The sequence below is a fragment of the Grammomys surdaster genome, unplaced genomic scaffold (assembly GCF_004785775.1).
Source record: "Grammomys surdaster isolate TR1022 unplaced genomic scaffold, NIH_TR_1.0 313, whole genome shotgun sequence".
NCBI classification, from domain to species: domain Eukaryota; kingdom Metazoa; phylum Chordata; class Mammalia; order Rodentia; family Muridae; genus Grammomys; species Grammomys surdaster.
In genome coordinates, this window is record NW_021604732.1 from 6,766,713 (window position 1) to 6,782,828 (window position 16,116).

General features: G+C 33.0%; 1 protein-coding gene across 1 annotated transcript in view; it reads left to right on the top strand.

Annotated features, from left to right (window-relative positions):
* The window catches only part of Gabrg2 (gamma-aminobutyric acid type A receptor gamma2 subunit), a gene marked incomplete at its 3' end in the record, with an annotated part of 34,325 nt that overhangs the window by 10,165 nt on the left and 8,044 nt on the right, over positions 1-16,116 (top strand). Inside the window, exons 2-3 of the mRNA XM_028777683.1 lie at positions 13,782-13,933; positions 15,535-15,602. Coding sequence (XP_028633516.1) covers positions 13,782-13,933; positions 15,535-15,602 — 220 coding nt within the window. The remainder of the gene's footprint in view (positions 1-13,781; positions 13,934-15,534; positions 15,603-16,116) is intronic.

Below are 16,116 nucleotides of genomic sequence, written 5' to 3' on the forward strand. Positions count from 1 at the left end.
ACAAAACTTATTTTTATTTTTGAAAACAAAAATCAATAAAGTGCCAATACTGAGCAATGGAATAAAACTTCCCAGTCACACTGCAAGTCAACACACACACGCACACACACACACACACACACACACACACACACATGTAAATGAGAGAGAATTTATAGTATTAAATATATACATAATAAAATTAGCAATGTCATAAAATCACAGATATTTAGCATTCAAAGATTCCTGAAAATATCTATATCAGTTTTTGAAGGTTCTCCAACAAGTAGGTCATTTACAGTTTCCCAGATTCTTATAAGAAGTTCTTCCAAAAACTCATTGTTCGCACCTGCAGCACAATTTTTGTGATGAACAAGCATCAAAGACATTCTTGCTGATGCACAAAGAATGAGAGAGTGTCTCATTCAATTAATTCTCTTTGACTTCTGATTTTGAGAAATTTCCCCAACTTTTAGCAGATATTTAAGTCTCAATGAAGTACATGAAAAAGTTTCAAGTGCATTTTAGGCAGTAGGTTGGTGAAAATAAAAGATCCAACCCTATTTAGTGGATTCAAAATATAACCTCCTGCTTTTCTATTAACTTTCAAGATGTTGTATAGGCTCTGTTCCTAGTACTATGATGAGTACTAAAGAACAGAACTAAATAAGGTAAGCACTTGTTCTTGTGGTACTAATACTGTAGAATAAAAACATCCCTTTAAAATATAGTGTTATATTACGTATGATGATATTATAGGCCTACATTTAAAACTTTACTCAGCCAATGATATACTTATTTACTGACCTTTTTTACTTATTTTTCCAGACTTCAGGAAGTTGTTTAACTGAGATATATTTTATCCTCAATCATTTTTATATGTTTATAAAATTCTATTCATGTTCCTTTGGTTGACATGGCCAAATGTGTGTCTCTCCTGAGCTCCTAAGTACTCAGGTGATTGTGTAACAAAAGTGGAAATTGAAGTAGATAAATCCATTCCATAATTCCATGACTTGGTTTCTTTGTCTATAGTAAATATTCACTGCACTCCTAGAATTGCTAGGTCCTATTTCATTCTCAACATAACACAGAAACACACACAGACACACAGACACAGACAGATGATCTGGGAGACACACACACACACACACACACACACCAGCCTTGCAGTAAGAAGGCAAACAGGAAAGAGATAAACAATAAAATGACAGTAAAAGATAAAAGAAAAAATACACATACACACACACACACACACACACACACACACATACACACACAGTGATGACACTTTAACATTACAATAGCTATTAAAAACAAACCAAATAAGGTTTGTAATATGATTAAAAATAGAATTATGAGAATTTACTTTTCATAGGATGATCAGGAAAAATCACTCTGGATAATGAATAACAAGTCATAGTGATTATTTTAATTAAGAGAAGTCGAGATTATTATGAGATTAAGTAAACACCACACTTAGAATAGTTTGAGTTAAGAGCAAATAAAAACAAGGACCATAAGGAAATAGAATTTTGACATAATTTGTACACTAAACTAAATTCAGATGTTTGATCTGCCATAATCAAAAGTAGAAACTCAAAAGAAAAAATTTGGAAAGCCAAAAACTATTTCTCAGTGCTCAGACTTACAGCTATAGTATAAATTTAAACTGTAGCTCAAGTAAAGGCTTTGGGTTGGTGAAAATATTTCAGGTTATCAGTCTCATTCTTAAGGAAGATATGGGCATATTCTTTGGAGAATGATGAATTTGGTAGTTCACAAACCAATTTTCAATCACTTGACAATTAGCTTACTAACTGTTGGATTCTTGCTGTCTAAGAAATCTCAAGGTCAAGAATCACAGTAATTGTTATAGTAGTCAGTTATTTAAAACACAACTACTTATAGTAGTTATAAAGGAATCTCTTTGTATATTTACTGATCTATTTATACAAATTTAGTTTCATGTGATAAAATTACAGCATAGAAAATTGGAGGGAATTTCTCATACAATAATTAAATTTTGTATTATTGATGATTCAAACATTCTAAGGAATTGTCATGGAGAGGATTAGTAGATACACTTAAATTTGTTACGTATACAATTAATTATTGTGGACTAAATTTAGCAGGAGTAAGAGTCATCTATGCTGAAGACTGACTTATTAAAACTTTGTGATTTGGGCAAGAAGTAATTTTTTGTAAAATCCAGATTCAAATTTTTTGTAGGCATCTTCAGTTCTCTTAGTTGTCATCAGTTGCCCACTGTCTCTTAACTGGCAAGTTAAAAAGGTATAGAGTGTGGTGATTCAGCAGGCCACTGGCTTCTATATGCATCAAAACTAAGAATATCATCCAATACAATCTGAAGCTGACAACAGATTTCCCTGTCTTGCTGCCACTTCCTCATCTGATATTCTCACCTAAGTATTTTCAAATGCTCCAATTGATGACATTCTTTTGTTTTTATATAAATAATAATATTAATTTGGAATGATTAAATAGTTCTAATCTTATAGCAATGTGAAAGTTATTAATTCATTAATGTATAAATTATAAAAACATCTCTTTATAATATATATTTTTTTATTTTCTAATGAAATCAACATGGTGGCTTAAAACATGTTTAAATTTAACTTCCATATCCATTTCCACAGTAGAACAGGATGACTGGGATACTTGCGTTCATGGGAGACTCTCTCTCATATTTAGCTGATACAAATTCTCTCTTGTTTCTGCTGAGAGTAGGGGTCTCTGTCAACATAGCTAAAATTAACCTGCATACAGAAGTAAGAAGAAATATAATGCACTATCTAACCACCAAAAATAAACACTTAAAATGTCTAACTAAGTTACAAAACCAGTGTACTATTTCAATAATAAAATATTCACTGTTTAGCCCCAGAAACCAAGATAAAATAAAAAGGCAAATATTATTCTTTGAAATTCATCTAAACTTGTAAAATATAAAGCACCTAAGAATACTGTACTTGGAGCTAGCATTTATTAGGTAAATGCACAGTTCAAGACAGTAGGACAATACTTCAGATTTTTTAGGATGGGGGACATAAATAAAATCTTGTTTGAATGCCTTTGAATTTGGTCCATTTAATTACATATCTAGATATATGCAGATATTATACAAAAAAACCCATAACTACCTTCTCTTTGTTACACCTGCTTTCAGTGAACATCTGACATCACTAGACTTGGGACAGTTTTGCAATTGTTACACAGACTATTTGGGAGGATGCACAGATTGTCCTGTGCATCTATGTTTTTGTTATAAACACATAAAATTTGTGCTGGTATATATGTAGGAATATATTAACAGATTAGTTCAATATACAGAGAGATAATTTTATAACTACTATAAATAATTGCGTTTGAAATAACTGGGCAGCTATGACATTAACTTTTTCTTTTTCTTTCCTTTTTTGGATTTATTTATTCATTTTACTTATATGAGTAGACTGTAGTTGTCCTCAGACACCAGGAGAAGGCCTCAGGTTCTGTTACAGATGATTGTGAGTCATCATGTGCTTGCTGTGAATTGAACTCGGGACCTCTGGAAGAGCAGCCAATACTCTTAACTGCTGAGCCATCTCTCCAGCTCCTTCTTTTTATTTTTGATACAAGAGAAAACAAAAGTATTATCCATTACTTGAAATAGTATTTGTTCTGGAAGAAAATGCTCATCTTCACCATAAAACATTGAGCTTTAAAATAGAGAGAGGCACATCAGTAGATTTAACCTTAATGTCAAGTTAGTTGCACTGGGAGACAGGTTAGTCACACTCTAAAAGAATGACAGAGGATTGTCTTTCATGTTAAGTGTTGCCTTTTTCTACATCTTCAAGTGTTTGTCTCCACAAATAAAAATAGAAGTGTTTGATACCAGCACCACACCTACCACTTTCTTTGTCTACCTGCAACTGTGTCTTGCATATGAGTCGCAAGTCCAAACTGAATAACTGAAGGACGAGAAAATCTAAGTCTACAAAACATCACTTTTGAAATTCAACAACTCTCATTTCACAGCAACTAAATGACATGTGGCAAAGCACATATTGAATGTGAATTTTTATACTTTAGATCTATTTCATTTTAATTACAGCACATGCAGTGCAGGCATGCATGCGTGTGTGTGCGTGCATGAGTGTGTGTATATGTGTGTGCATTTTTGTGTGAGTACAGGTGACATAAATACCAGAGGTATAGAGTTCCCTGGAGCTGGGAATTTCAGACTGTTGTGAGCTAACCAATGTGGGTGGTGGGATCTGAGTCAGAACTTCTGGAAGAGTCCTATTTCCTCATAACCACTGAACCATATCTTCACCCCATTATTTACTGGATTTTTTTTAAATCTCAAGTTCTATTAGTTCAGTGTAATATTATAATCGCAGTATATTCATTTAAAAATATTAAAAACTAAAAATTAGTATCACTTTTCATAATAGAAGACAGCTAACTACAAAGTAATTGCAATAAAGCCAGAACAATGTTACTATGCTTTTATTACATCGTTTTTATCTATCAGAACAGATGATTTTGTTATTGCGCTCTTTACAAATTAGATTAGAAAACTGGAAACAATAGTTGAGTCTCAATTATAGACAACTGAGACTTTACTAAATATGATTATATATGCTTAAAGAATATTAAAAACAGTACAACTTTCTTATATATCTTTTTAATGTCTTTTGATACTATGTCTACATTATATTTCAGGTTATTTGTTTTCTCAGAATGATTTGAACGATTTAGGTTAAATAGGGACTATCTTAGTAGGACACAAATATTAAAGCCAGTGATTTTTGATTGACAGTGTATTTTGAGTTGCATAACAATTTTGTTTATGTCAAAAGTGAACATAAAGAGGTTTAAAAAGTTTAAGAAGGAGTATCCAAGAAATTGTTTTTTCTTTTTCAATGGCTCTTACTTTTCCCACTTGTCTTCATCGTTAATCAGTTAAGTTACCAATTTAAAAAGAATTCCTTTGACATTTGTATTTTTATAAAGAATTTTAAATAATTTCAGGGTGCAGGATTGAAAATAAATTGTCTAGACTCTGTTTGAATACTTGTTGTGGAGGAAGCAGCATTATGAAGTCTGAAGTATAGTAGTTAGCACATAAAAAGAAATATAAATTACTTCCTCTTTGAACTAACTCTTGGTGGTACATATAATCACATTCCATGATAACATTAACTTTTATATCTTGCATATCATTATTGTTAAAATTTATTTTTGATTTCCACTGCTGAAACAGTATAAAGAATGCAGATTCTGAGGATAGTTTAGAGCTGAGTTGATAAGATGCTTGATTGCTCAGCTTAAAGAAAACACTAGGTTTTATCCCCAGCATGCTTGTCAAAAATAGTATTTTCTCAGTTTTCTAAACAAGGACATTGATTTTTTTCTAATAAATAAATCGATAAGTAAAATTATGCCAATTCAGTTATTATTCATTTAATGTCTTCCTAACCCTGTTGAATACCAACTCTTTATTTCAGTCCTATGAGAGAATCATCATAGTTGACGTTACAATTTTTTTCCATGTTGTAGTCTTGAACTTGTGATGTTGGAACCTAAAACCTACTTCCAGTGTACCTCAAGTACATCACGTGCATGTTCATGCAGAGGAGTGGTTGGCATTTAATGAAAAGAAGAATGGCTGATAGGAAATAAAGTGTAACAGGAAGTTCATTTGAATATTACCTGTAATTGTTTTATAAAACTATTAAGGGAAAATTAACATGGATTTTAAACAAATTTTACAAATAGCATGCTATTATTGATGCAATCAGTATTTTTAAATGATGCTAAATGGACATCTTAGCAAATGTTAGGTATTTGATGATTTTGGAAAAATGCTATTGAGGTCAGACATAGCTAATAGGAGTCTAATTTTCCAGTATCTAAATTTTGTAGTTAATTTGTTTTTTTAAGCCATCTTTTTTTGTGAAATGGAATGTAAACAAGTACACAAAGTGAAATAGAAATTGTGTATTGCATAAAGAAGCAAAAATTTATGTCTTAACCAACTCTGGAACGAAAACATTGTCCACAGTTCAGTAAACACCTTCATCCATTTGCGAATGTTTCTTCTCTCTCTTGCCTCCAATGAACTGCTGTCCTCACATTAACATTGCAATTACTCTATCCCGCCATTAAACTTTACCTCACATTTTTATGTATATGTTTGTATGTGCATTATCTTTTGTTTAGATTTCTATTTTTTTAGTTTATTTTGTTGCATACACCCACACCTAGTTAACTTCATTGACATCCAGCGCTTCATTGCATGAACATGCCACATTTTATGAAACAATTCTACTGTCAATTTGGGTTATAGTCATTTCTGTCTATGGATCAACAGAGTAATGGGTCATGTAAGATGCTTGGAACACAGAGGTATTTAGATTAAAATTCATAACGTAGCAAAATTACAGCTATAAAGCAGCAACAAAAACAATTTTATGGTTTGGGGTAACGACATCATGAAGAACTGTATTAAAGGGTCATAGCATTAGGAAGTTTGAGAACCACTGTAATAGAAGATTCTTTTATCCTAATTCTTTATCAAAGCCTTGCAACATATAGAATATATATATATATATATATATATATATATATATATTTATATATTTCCAAGAACTGAGCTATATGTGAGTCAATAAAATCATTCTCAGATGGGCAATCTGCTCTCAGAATGATCTACATGCATGTATGAGTTTTATCCACTGAACCCTTCTTAGCAACGACTATGAAGGTCAGTTACACATTCATCCAGGAAACAGACAAATGCATAGACTATTGAAGGTTCTACAAATGGACTGCTGCTCTCTTGAGCCCTTCATTAATGAAAACCAAGATATCTTCAAAGAGTTCCAGTTAATATAGAAAATAGAGTCCAAGATCCCAGCATTACATACAGTTTCTGCTGCACTCTCATATGATCTCAATGCCTCTAGTCCACATAATCATGAATCTTCTACTAAGTCCTCCTTTTTCAGATATATCCTCTAGCTTATTCAACTGTCTTGCTTATACGAAAATGTTGCTTTCCAAATACTACATGAGTTGGAACGGGACAGCCGATCACATCCATTAACTTAAATTGCAAACTTTGCTATTATTCCCTAGCAAGGGCATATCAAATCATTGTTGTCTACAGTGTCAAGATTACCAAGTTTGAACTTTATTAACTTTGTGCGGGAGGTTCCATATTTTTCACTGAGCTCAGTTATAAACTAATTTGTCCTCCTAAGGGAACATGAGCTGGGACCATCATTTATCTTTTTGTTGCCTGTGTGATGACTACACATATAGCAGTCATTCTCATCTGTGGGTCACTACCTTTGGGAAGTTTGAATGACCATTTCATTGGGTCATGTAAGATGCTTGGAACACAGAGGTACTTAGATTAAAATTCATAACATGGCAAAATCACAGCTATAAAGCAGCGACAAAAAAACCAGTTTTATGGTTTGGGGTAACGACATCATGAAGAACTCTAATTAAAGGCTCATAGCATTAGGAAGTTTGAAAACCATCACAATAGAAGATTCTTTTATCCTAATTCTTTATCAAAGCCTTGCAACATACAGAGTATATATTATGTTTTGGCAAACCAAAGTGCCTACTGATAATTATGAATGTGTATAATGATTTCTGAAGATAGAAGTTATAGGAGTATCCATGTTTAAAACATAAATGAGAGACACATTGAGGTTTTTAAGGTTTTTTTCTATAACATTATGAATATTTAATAGTGTCTATAGTTGTTATTGTTATTTCTATGATTAAAAACCAAGTATGCAACCACCAACATTCACTGTTTATTTGTAGGCTAACCATATGGCTCAGTGGATCAGTTAAATATCTCCCCGTCCAAATTACCAGAGGCTTTGAAAATCAAGGTGTGGTAGTGTGTGACTGAAGTATTTCTCCATCCGTGAAGATAAAATTAAGAGAGCAAACCCCCAATGTACAAGAATTTTTAATATAAATTATTCAATGTTGTCACTTTTTTGATATCTATGACCTGGGGGATATATAATGATATGCAAAATATTGTGCATATAAATCATTGTGCCTATAAAATAAATCGGCAACCAGAGCCAACATAGCATTTTTGCACTGATTTTTAAACCACACTTGAATGTGTGGTTTAAATGTATTTTAAGCATAAAAATAAATGAGATTCCCTTTATTATTTTATCCCAATAGATTACCTATATGACAGGAAGAAAAATATAGAGTACATTTATGAGATAGTGAATATAAATGGGTTTAAATAACAACTTATTTGTTATTTGTAGCAACAAATGTGGTTTAATTCTTGTCTGTCTGCTCTTTTATGCTGAGTGAATGAAATAGAGACCCCGCCCCCCAATTTAACTTCGATCTGTAGTAAATCTATAAGGATATGACTTAGATAAATATATAAATCTCCTTATAACAACTGTTTAATTTTTGATAAGAAACATCTCAAATATATATCAAAAATCAAATATTCAGAATCTGTTAGGTAATTATAATTGTACTTTGTTTTTACAAGTCCCACCTTTTTGTAAATAACATATCAGTTTTAAAATGAGTTAATGTTTATACTTATGGCTTAGTTCAAACTATGTATAATTCTGTCAAAAAAACGGAAATAAAAATGAATACTGTGTTTTACAACATAAAGACATAGATCAAATGACTAAGGAAAATTAGGAATAAAAATTTATTAAAGAAATTCCAATGATTACGGAATTTTAAAGAGCCTTACTTATGACTGTAGATAGATCTTAGAGTTCAGCATTTCTAGAAAATCCACTGAGGCTCTTTAGGCTACTAGTCCATGACTCTTGGTTAAAGGACCTTATAGCAACCACTGTAGCTTTTCACAAATGAGAAGACTGAAGGTTTGTGGGCACGTTCTATAAAGACATCATTTAATTGGATTATTTTTTTAAATTTTGATAATTAATTTAAGAATAATTTTGATTGCATTTCTTTTCCTCTATAAGGAAGTAATTTTTTGTTTGTTTGTTTTTTAAATAAAAAGGCATCACAAAGAGTGGGAACTCTAAGTAATTCCCAGGGGACTCTAATTGGATCCTGAATTTAGATTTTCAAGTTTATGTTTGCTTTCAAGCCACACAACAGTTAAATGGATTTTCTTAAATCATTATCAGTCTTTTGGTGCCCAGGCATGCCTGCAATTTCACAAGATTCCTCATTTATTGGTCAGACATTAGCATATCCCATCTGTAAATACATAAGCCCCATCTCCAAAGTCCAGGAAAAAACAAAACAAACAAACATAAAAACCAGCCTACCGTGAACGAGTGAAATGGTTTCCTTTATTTTTTTTCAGACAAATCTGGAAATGATCCCAAATCATGCATCATCCCCTTTAATTTAGATCTCAGCTGGGAGAGCTGTGGAGAAGCTAAATCTCACTTATTTATAATATAGGGCCTCATTATTTTTCTTCCTGGAAAACATCTGTTTTTAGATCTTCTGAAGTAATCTTAGGAAAATGCCTTGAAGCAGCATCTACAGTCTCGGACGTTAGTTACAGGTTTTGAGACATCATGTTAACTCAACATTGCTCATGTTATCGATAATTGTGAATACTAAATAATCATCTTATTTCTATACATTGTAATATGAGCACTGATAATCTCTCATGCATAACGTTCAAAACTTTTGATTTACCACGTTTGAGCAAACTATCTCATGTGACAAATTAAAAATTAATATAAAGGGCAAACCAGATATTCCTCAATCCTAAATATATGCTCTTAATTTCTCTGTTGTAACTCTTCGTGTCTATTTGGGCACTTTGAAGTATGGAAATAAAATTACCACTGATATGTTTATTTTAAATAACCAATTAAGTTTTGTTTCAGCAATTGATAGGAAAGTGATGATATTGGGAAAATTATTAGTTCCATTCCATATAACATCCCTCCTTCTAATTAAGTATATTTATGTTTATATTAAGTGAATTTTGTATTCTATATGCTAGGCAGTAAAACTAATATTAATATGGTACCATTATGCTTGGAATACTCATTTGTTAATATGGAAAGTTTCTATAAATAGGCATACTAAATCACAAAATAAGCATCACCTTCTTATATTACAAAAAAGGAATCCATCAATATATGTGAAATGGAAGAAGAAAGGGTGGAGATTTAAGAGGCGCCTACACTTTTGCATGAGTAGTTTTGGTAATAAAACACTATCATGGTTACATTTGATGAACCAGCCATATTCTTTCTTCATAAACTAAATAATTTGAATTTTTCCTGCTAGAAAGCCTTCCCCTCTTACACTAGTAAGATCTGGGTCATAGGATTACAACTCCATTAGGCAGTGCTTAGCAGTGCTTTGGAGAAATGAGGCTTTGAGACCCAGAGGCAATTTCCTTTCAGAGAGCTGCTCAAGGCTGCAATGAGGCCTTTCTTTGGAGAGCTGGTTGAAACACTACCAGCCTATCGGAGTCAGTATTCTCTAAAATGAAGGTTTGCTTGAAGCTCCTATCCTCATTAAAATACAAAATGTAAAATGCTATCTTTGGTATGTTATTCTAGAAATCTTTAATTTCAATCAGGGTTTCTTCCCCTCTGTGACCATTTAGTTCCCAGATAAAAAAAGGACTATAACCTTCATATATAATAAGCCTTAATCAGCTTTGTCCGTGTACTTTATTATTTTTGTAAGTTTATTTTTTTAAAATTTCATATAGGAGTATGTTATATTTATATCACTTCCATTCTTCCAAAAGCATTTTTGCTTGAGAATTTTATGTATGTATACCATAATACATGATCATATCTACCTATCCTTTCACTTTTTACTCATGATAGAACCCCCACCAACACATCCATTTCCCTCCCCACTTCATGTTCTCTCTCTTTTTCTAAAAGATATTGCCTACAAAGTCTAATTAGTTTTCATCTTATGAACAGAGATACGAGTCCATCCACTAGAGCATAGGCAACATACCAGTGGCCATATCACCAAACAACAATGATACATCCTCTCCCAGCAATTATCAATGGACAATAGCACCTCAGAGGTGCAAAGCTTCATGAAATGCTACCCCATCTATGCTAACATTTTGGATGGTTGGTTTCTCTATAGATATCCAGACCCTCTGTGGATTCATGATTGTCATACCCATCACTTTTTCAGAAGAACACGTTCTACAACACGCCTTCTCATTCCAGCTTTGACATTCTTTTTATCTTCTCATCTGTGATGTTCCCTGAGCCTTAGCTGGCTCAGGGAATTGGGGTGAGGAAGGTTGTTAACAAATATGTTGTGCTCATAGCCAAACACTTATAATTTGTTGGCCAGTTTAGTCTCTGCACTAATTATGGTTACTGGGGGGAAAAAAGCTTCTCTGACCAAAGTTGTTAGCAGCCTAAGTTTGTGGATGTAAACATAATCTTTAAAAAACAGTTTTGTAATTTATGAAAATAAAAGCGTCAGGTTCCCCTCTAGGTTCTGTGACTTCCAGATCAATGGACCAGAATTATGGTGCCAGGCATGAATACCTTTCTGGACGAAAAGACTGCAAATCAATCAGAAGGCATGTAGTTACCCTCTAAGAGTAACCAAAAAACACAGGTTCTTTACTTGTACCTTTAGGCCTATCTTGTCTGGTAGATCAATATTGTACTATGCAATACTCAGTGACAGGTAAGACTCTTGATGTCATTTCTCCTTAATAGGCTACATAACCCCTTTTGGCAATATAAAAGCTAGCCAGTGGGAAGGAATTTCCCCAGTTGGATTGAGACTGATTTCTCAAGACCTTATAAGCAAAATGTGTGGTATCTTCAGCCATAAATGTCTTATCATGTAGTTATGGCGGGTCATTAAGATATGGTTTGTTGTTTCGAAGACCTCTGAAATATCACCCATGAGTAACTTGTCCCATCCCTTCTATTATGATTTTCATTTAATATAAAGTACGTTGAACTATACACACACACACACACACACACACACTCACACACACACACACACACACACACAATCTTACTAATTAGTGCATTACTATAAAGATTTTAATACATAATTGATTTTAGATATTATTTTTCCAAAGCTATAAAATAAGAGATTACTGTTAGTGCTTTCCAAGGTAGTCAACTAGTTAGTGTTTACTCTGAAACCATTGCCTTATTTCTTTTTTATTACCAACATTAATAACTCAGTCGTTCACCATTACCTAAAGTCTTAGTCATTCATGTATTGTTATCTATTTTCTATTTATATGTACAGACACATATATGATACACACCTATGTACAAATATACCTACACATATATTTAAACTACATATAAATATTCAATTTCTCCATATTGCATCTATTAATATTTCAACAATTATTAAGATTAAAGAAAAGTGAAATTTGACATGGGGGAAAAACACATCTCAGCAGGTAAAGATGTCTGCCACTTAGCCTCATGACTCTAGCTTGGTTCCCCAGCAACCACATGGTAGAAGGAGAGAACAGACTATCTCAGGTTGTTTGCTGACCTTCCCTCAAGCACTGACCTTCACGTGTGTACCATGACACATTTTCCTACCCATAATTAAATAACTCCAAATAAATAAATGTAATAAAAATTTAAAAAAATGTATACATTCTTTTCAAAGTGGCAATTTTTCTCTAATACCACACATTCTACATCACAAGCTAAGGCTGGGGTTTGAATCTTCTTTATATGTTAACTTACCACAATTGTCAAATCTCATCTTAAAGTACAGATTTCTGGAGCCCTGATAGAAATGAAAGGTAAATATTTGGCAAGAACTTACATTTTCCATAACCTTGAACATTACAATAATTTTGCTTGTGGGAGAGGAGAGGCTAGAAGGTGTGACAGGGAAGATAAAAGTCATGAGGTTCAATTCTTCTTTCAAATCCATTCCTCACTTCTATACCAATTATGAGGAACTTCTCAACAGACTTCAGCCTACAATACTGAGAACATATAATCCTGTGACTATTTGATCTGTCAAAACAATGAATTTTATTCATATGACTACAACATACCCAGCATCACTGTGAGATTCCAGCTTAGTTAATATTGCTGTGACAACGGGTGAATTAAAGGCTGCTACTACATTTTTCTTCATTTTACCAGTTTCTTAACGACTAAAGATAAATGGATGGCTCTACCCTTCAGTGAGAGAAAGTGGAGAAAGTACACATCATGTAGCCTGAGGACAGAAAAGGCAGTAAGCCTGAATTCTTCTCAGTCACTCGACTGAGGGAGGAGGGGCTGCTCTGAGAACTGTGGGAGTTGGGAGTGAATCTAATTATCACTCTCTTACTTTCATTAATAGGTCGGAATAAGTTAACTTCTCAAAGGAACAAGAGGGAGATGTTCTAATGTTATGGCTGAGTTATTAGGCTGTATTATAATAATTTAAATACTATGTTCACAATTAGTTAAATGTCCTTTATGAGGCTGGGCAGATTGGGAAGGATGAATATCAAATAAGGAAAGGCAAAAATTAAAAATAACACATGGCTTATTTATAGATGGGAGGATATTTATAGAGGGGAGGGGAGAACACCCTGGCAAACTAGAGGAAATATTTTAATCACCATCTGCACAGTTTAATTGGTTAGACTAACCCTTGGGCAAACCTTTTACTATTTTTCTGCATTTGTGAGATCCTACCTCATTTCTTCTTTACTCTGACTTGTATGTGGTAGAAGTCAACTCAGGAGTGATCTTTGTGTTTGATGATCATTACTTTTGTTTTCTTAGCTTCACTAGCCAAAAGTCAGATGATGACTATGAAGATTATGCTTCTAATAAAACATGGGTGTTAACTCCGAAAGTTCCCGAGGGTGATGTCACTGTCATCTTAAACAACCTGCTGGAAGGGTATGACAACAAGCTTCGACCTGACATAGGAGGTATGAGGAGGCTTTAAATTCTGTGCTATAGAAAGGAATGCACTAGCATTAGTTAATTAGAATAACATATCGGTATTTTTCTAGAGCCAAAAAATTAAATTATAAGTCTATAATTTTAAATATAGAGAGAAGGCAAGATGGGCAGTACTAGTGCACACATTTAATTCTAGCACTGGAGGTGCAGAGCTGACAAATCTCTGCGTTCGAAGCCAGTCTGCTCTACAGAGTAGACAGACTACAGGGAGGCCTGGCTATACAAAGAAACACTGTCATGAACAAACAAACAAACAAATACCACCACTATCACACACACTCCAACAAAAATAAAGAGAAGAAAAGTCATATAAAAAACAGTCAAGACTGGGTTTGTAATGATGAAGCTTAAAAGCTGTCAAGATATATTCCTAGATATTTCAAAGACTTTATAAAATAATAACAACTTCTTATGAAATGGCACCAGAGAGAAGGGAAAGAAAGGTAAAGAATAGCAGACAGAGTATTGGGTACGTATATCTATGGAACAACAAGCTGAAAATTTCAGTGGCCTTAGCTATAAGCATTATTTGGTACCACAATGACAGAAGAGCTAAACTAAGCTAAGCCAAACTGGGCAAAAGCCCAGTTTGTATTGTGTTGTACACAACCAGCATCTCAGCTATGAGAATCCCTTTCATAGTAAGAGAAAAGGAGAGAGAAGATGGAATATCATAAAACTTAATGTTTGGGCTTTGAATTGGTACATTCATTTTTGTCTAGATATTGTCTGTCTAAGTAAGATTTGCCAATCCCCCAGTCAAGAGTCAAGAAAGTAACCTCACTCACAGAAAGGAAATGGTATGGATGTCAGTGTTGAAGAACTCCGTCTGCCACAGAGAGTTTGGGCATGGTACTTTCAAGGAAAATGAATAAAGATGAGACAAGTGGGCTTGAATTGAAGCCCAGAACCACCTCATGTATCTTCTGCTCATGAAATGTTAAAATAGATCATGCTCATTCGATCTTGAATGCTACACCATGTTCTGTATAACAAATTATTTCTGTATAGCGAATCAGTGTGAAACAGGCTTCCTTATAGATTCTTATACTATCTACATAGTTACAGCATACAGTAGATCATTGGGGGAGATTTTGATTTGCTATTTGCTAGAGATGCATGGGGATGAAGTGATGATAAAAACATCAGCAAGAGTATTATTATATTACTGTTGTTCATGTCTACTTTGAGCTTTTAAATCTTAGATACTCTAACATTTTTTAATCACTATCGTATATGCATCAATCCAGAATAGTCAGGAAGCTCAAATGGCTTCCTGGGGAAAAAGTGAGTAAAACTATGAGATCTGAGAGAACACTGTAGAAAAGCTAAAAGAAAGAAACATCTCCTGCTTTCTACTACACTGTTTTTTTTTTTAACAATTTGCTTAAAAAGAGATATTTCTTTTAAAACAAAATTATTATGAAAATGTGAAGTATTGACTAGTACTAAATTGTTTGCAAATAAATTATTTCTAGTGAGCTAGGCTAAAAAATGAAGACTAAATGGATACAATTTTGTTCCCGGTAAAAACAAACAAACATACATTCCTATAATTTTCTTGCAGTGAAACCAACATTAATTCATACAGATATGTATGTGAACAGCATTGGTCCAGTGAATGCTATTAATATGGTGAGTTACATAATTTAACTGTCTGTATTTAGCTTGGAAATAAGACCTATATTTTTTAAAGGTGATGAAGATTTTGAAAAGAAAAGACAATATTAAAGACCTATATTTTCATGTTATGATGCTGTTTAAAATTTGATGATTGTTGTCATTAGAATCAAATGTGGGTATATATGAAATTATTCTGTGTAGTTGTGATATAATGTTGATCCAAGAATACATATGAAGTCTATCTGCTTTTTAGAAAATTGATGATATAGAAATAGTTTGCTTTAAATTAGAAATGTCTCTCAGGGTACACATTTTGTATTTTTATTTTCAAACCAAATCTGAAGTGAAAAGCTAGACACAATATCTAATATGCTTATTAAATAGATGTATAGTATATTCTAATATACATAATATGATAAAACATAGTAAAGAAACAGGAAAATGTTATTTCAAAGCAAAGCATAATATAATAACATATAAAATAACACAGTAAATTATAGTGATATTATGATTAAAACTGGTATTT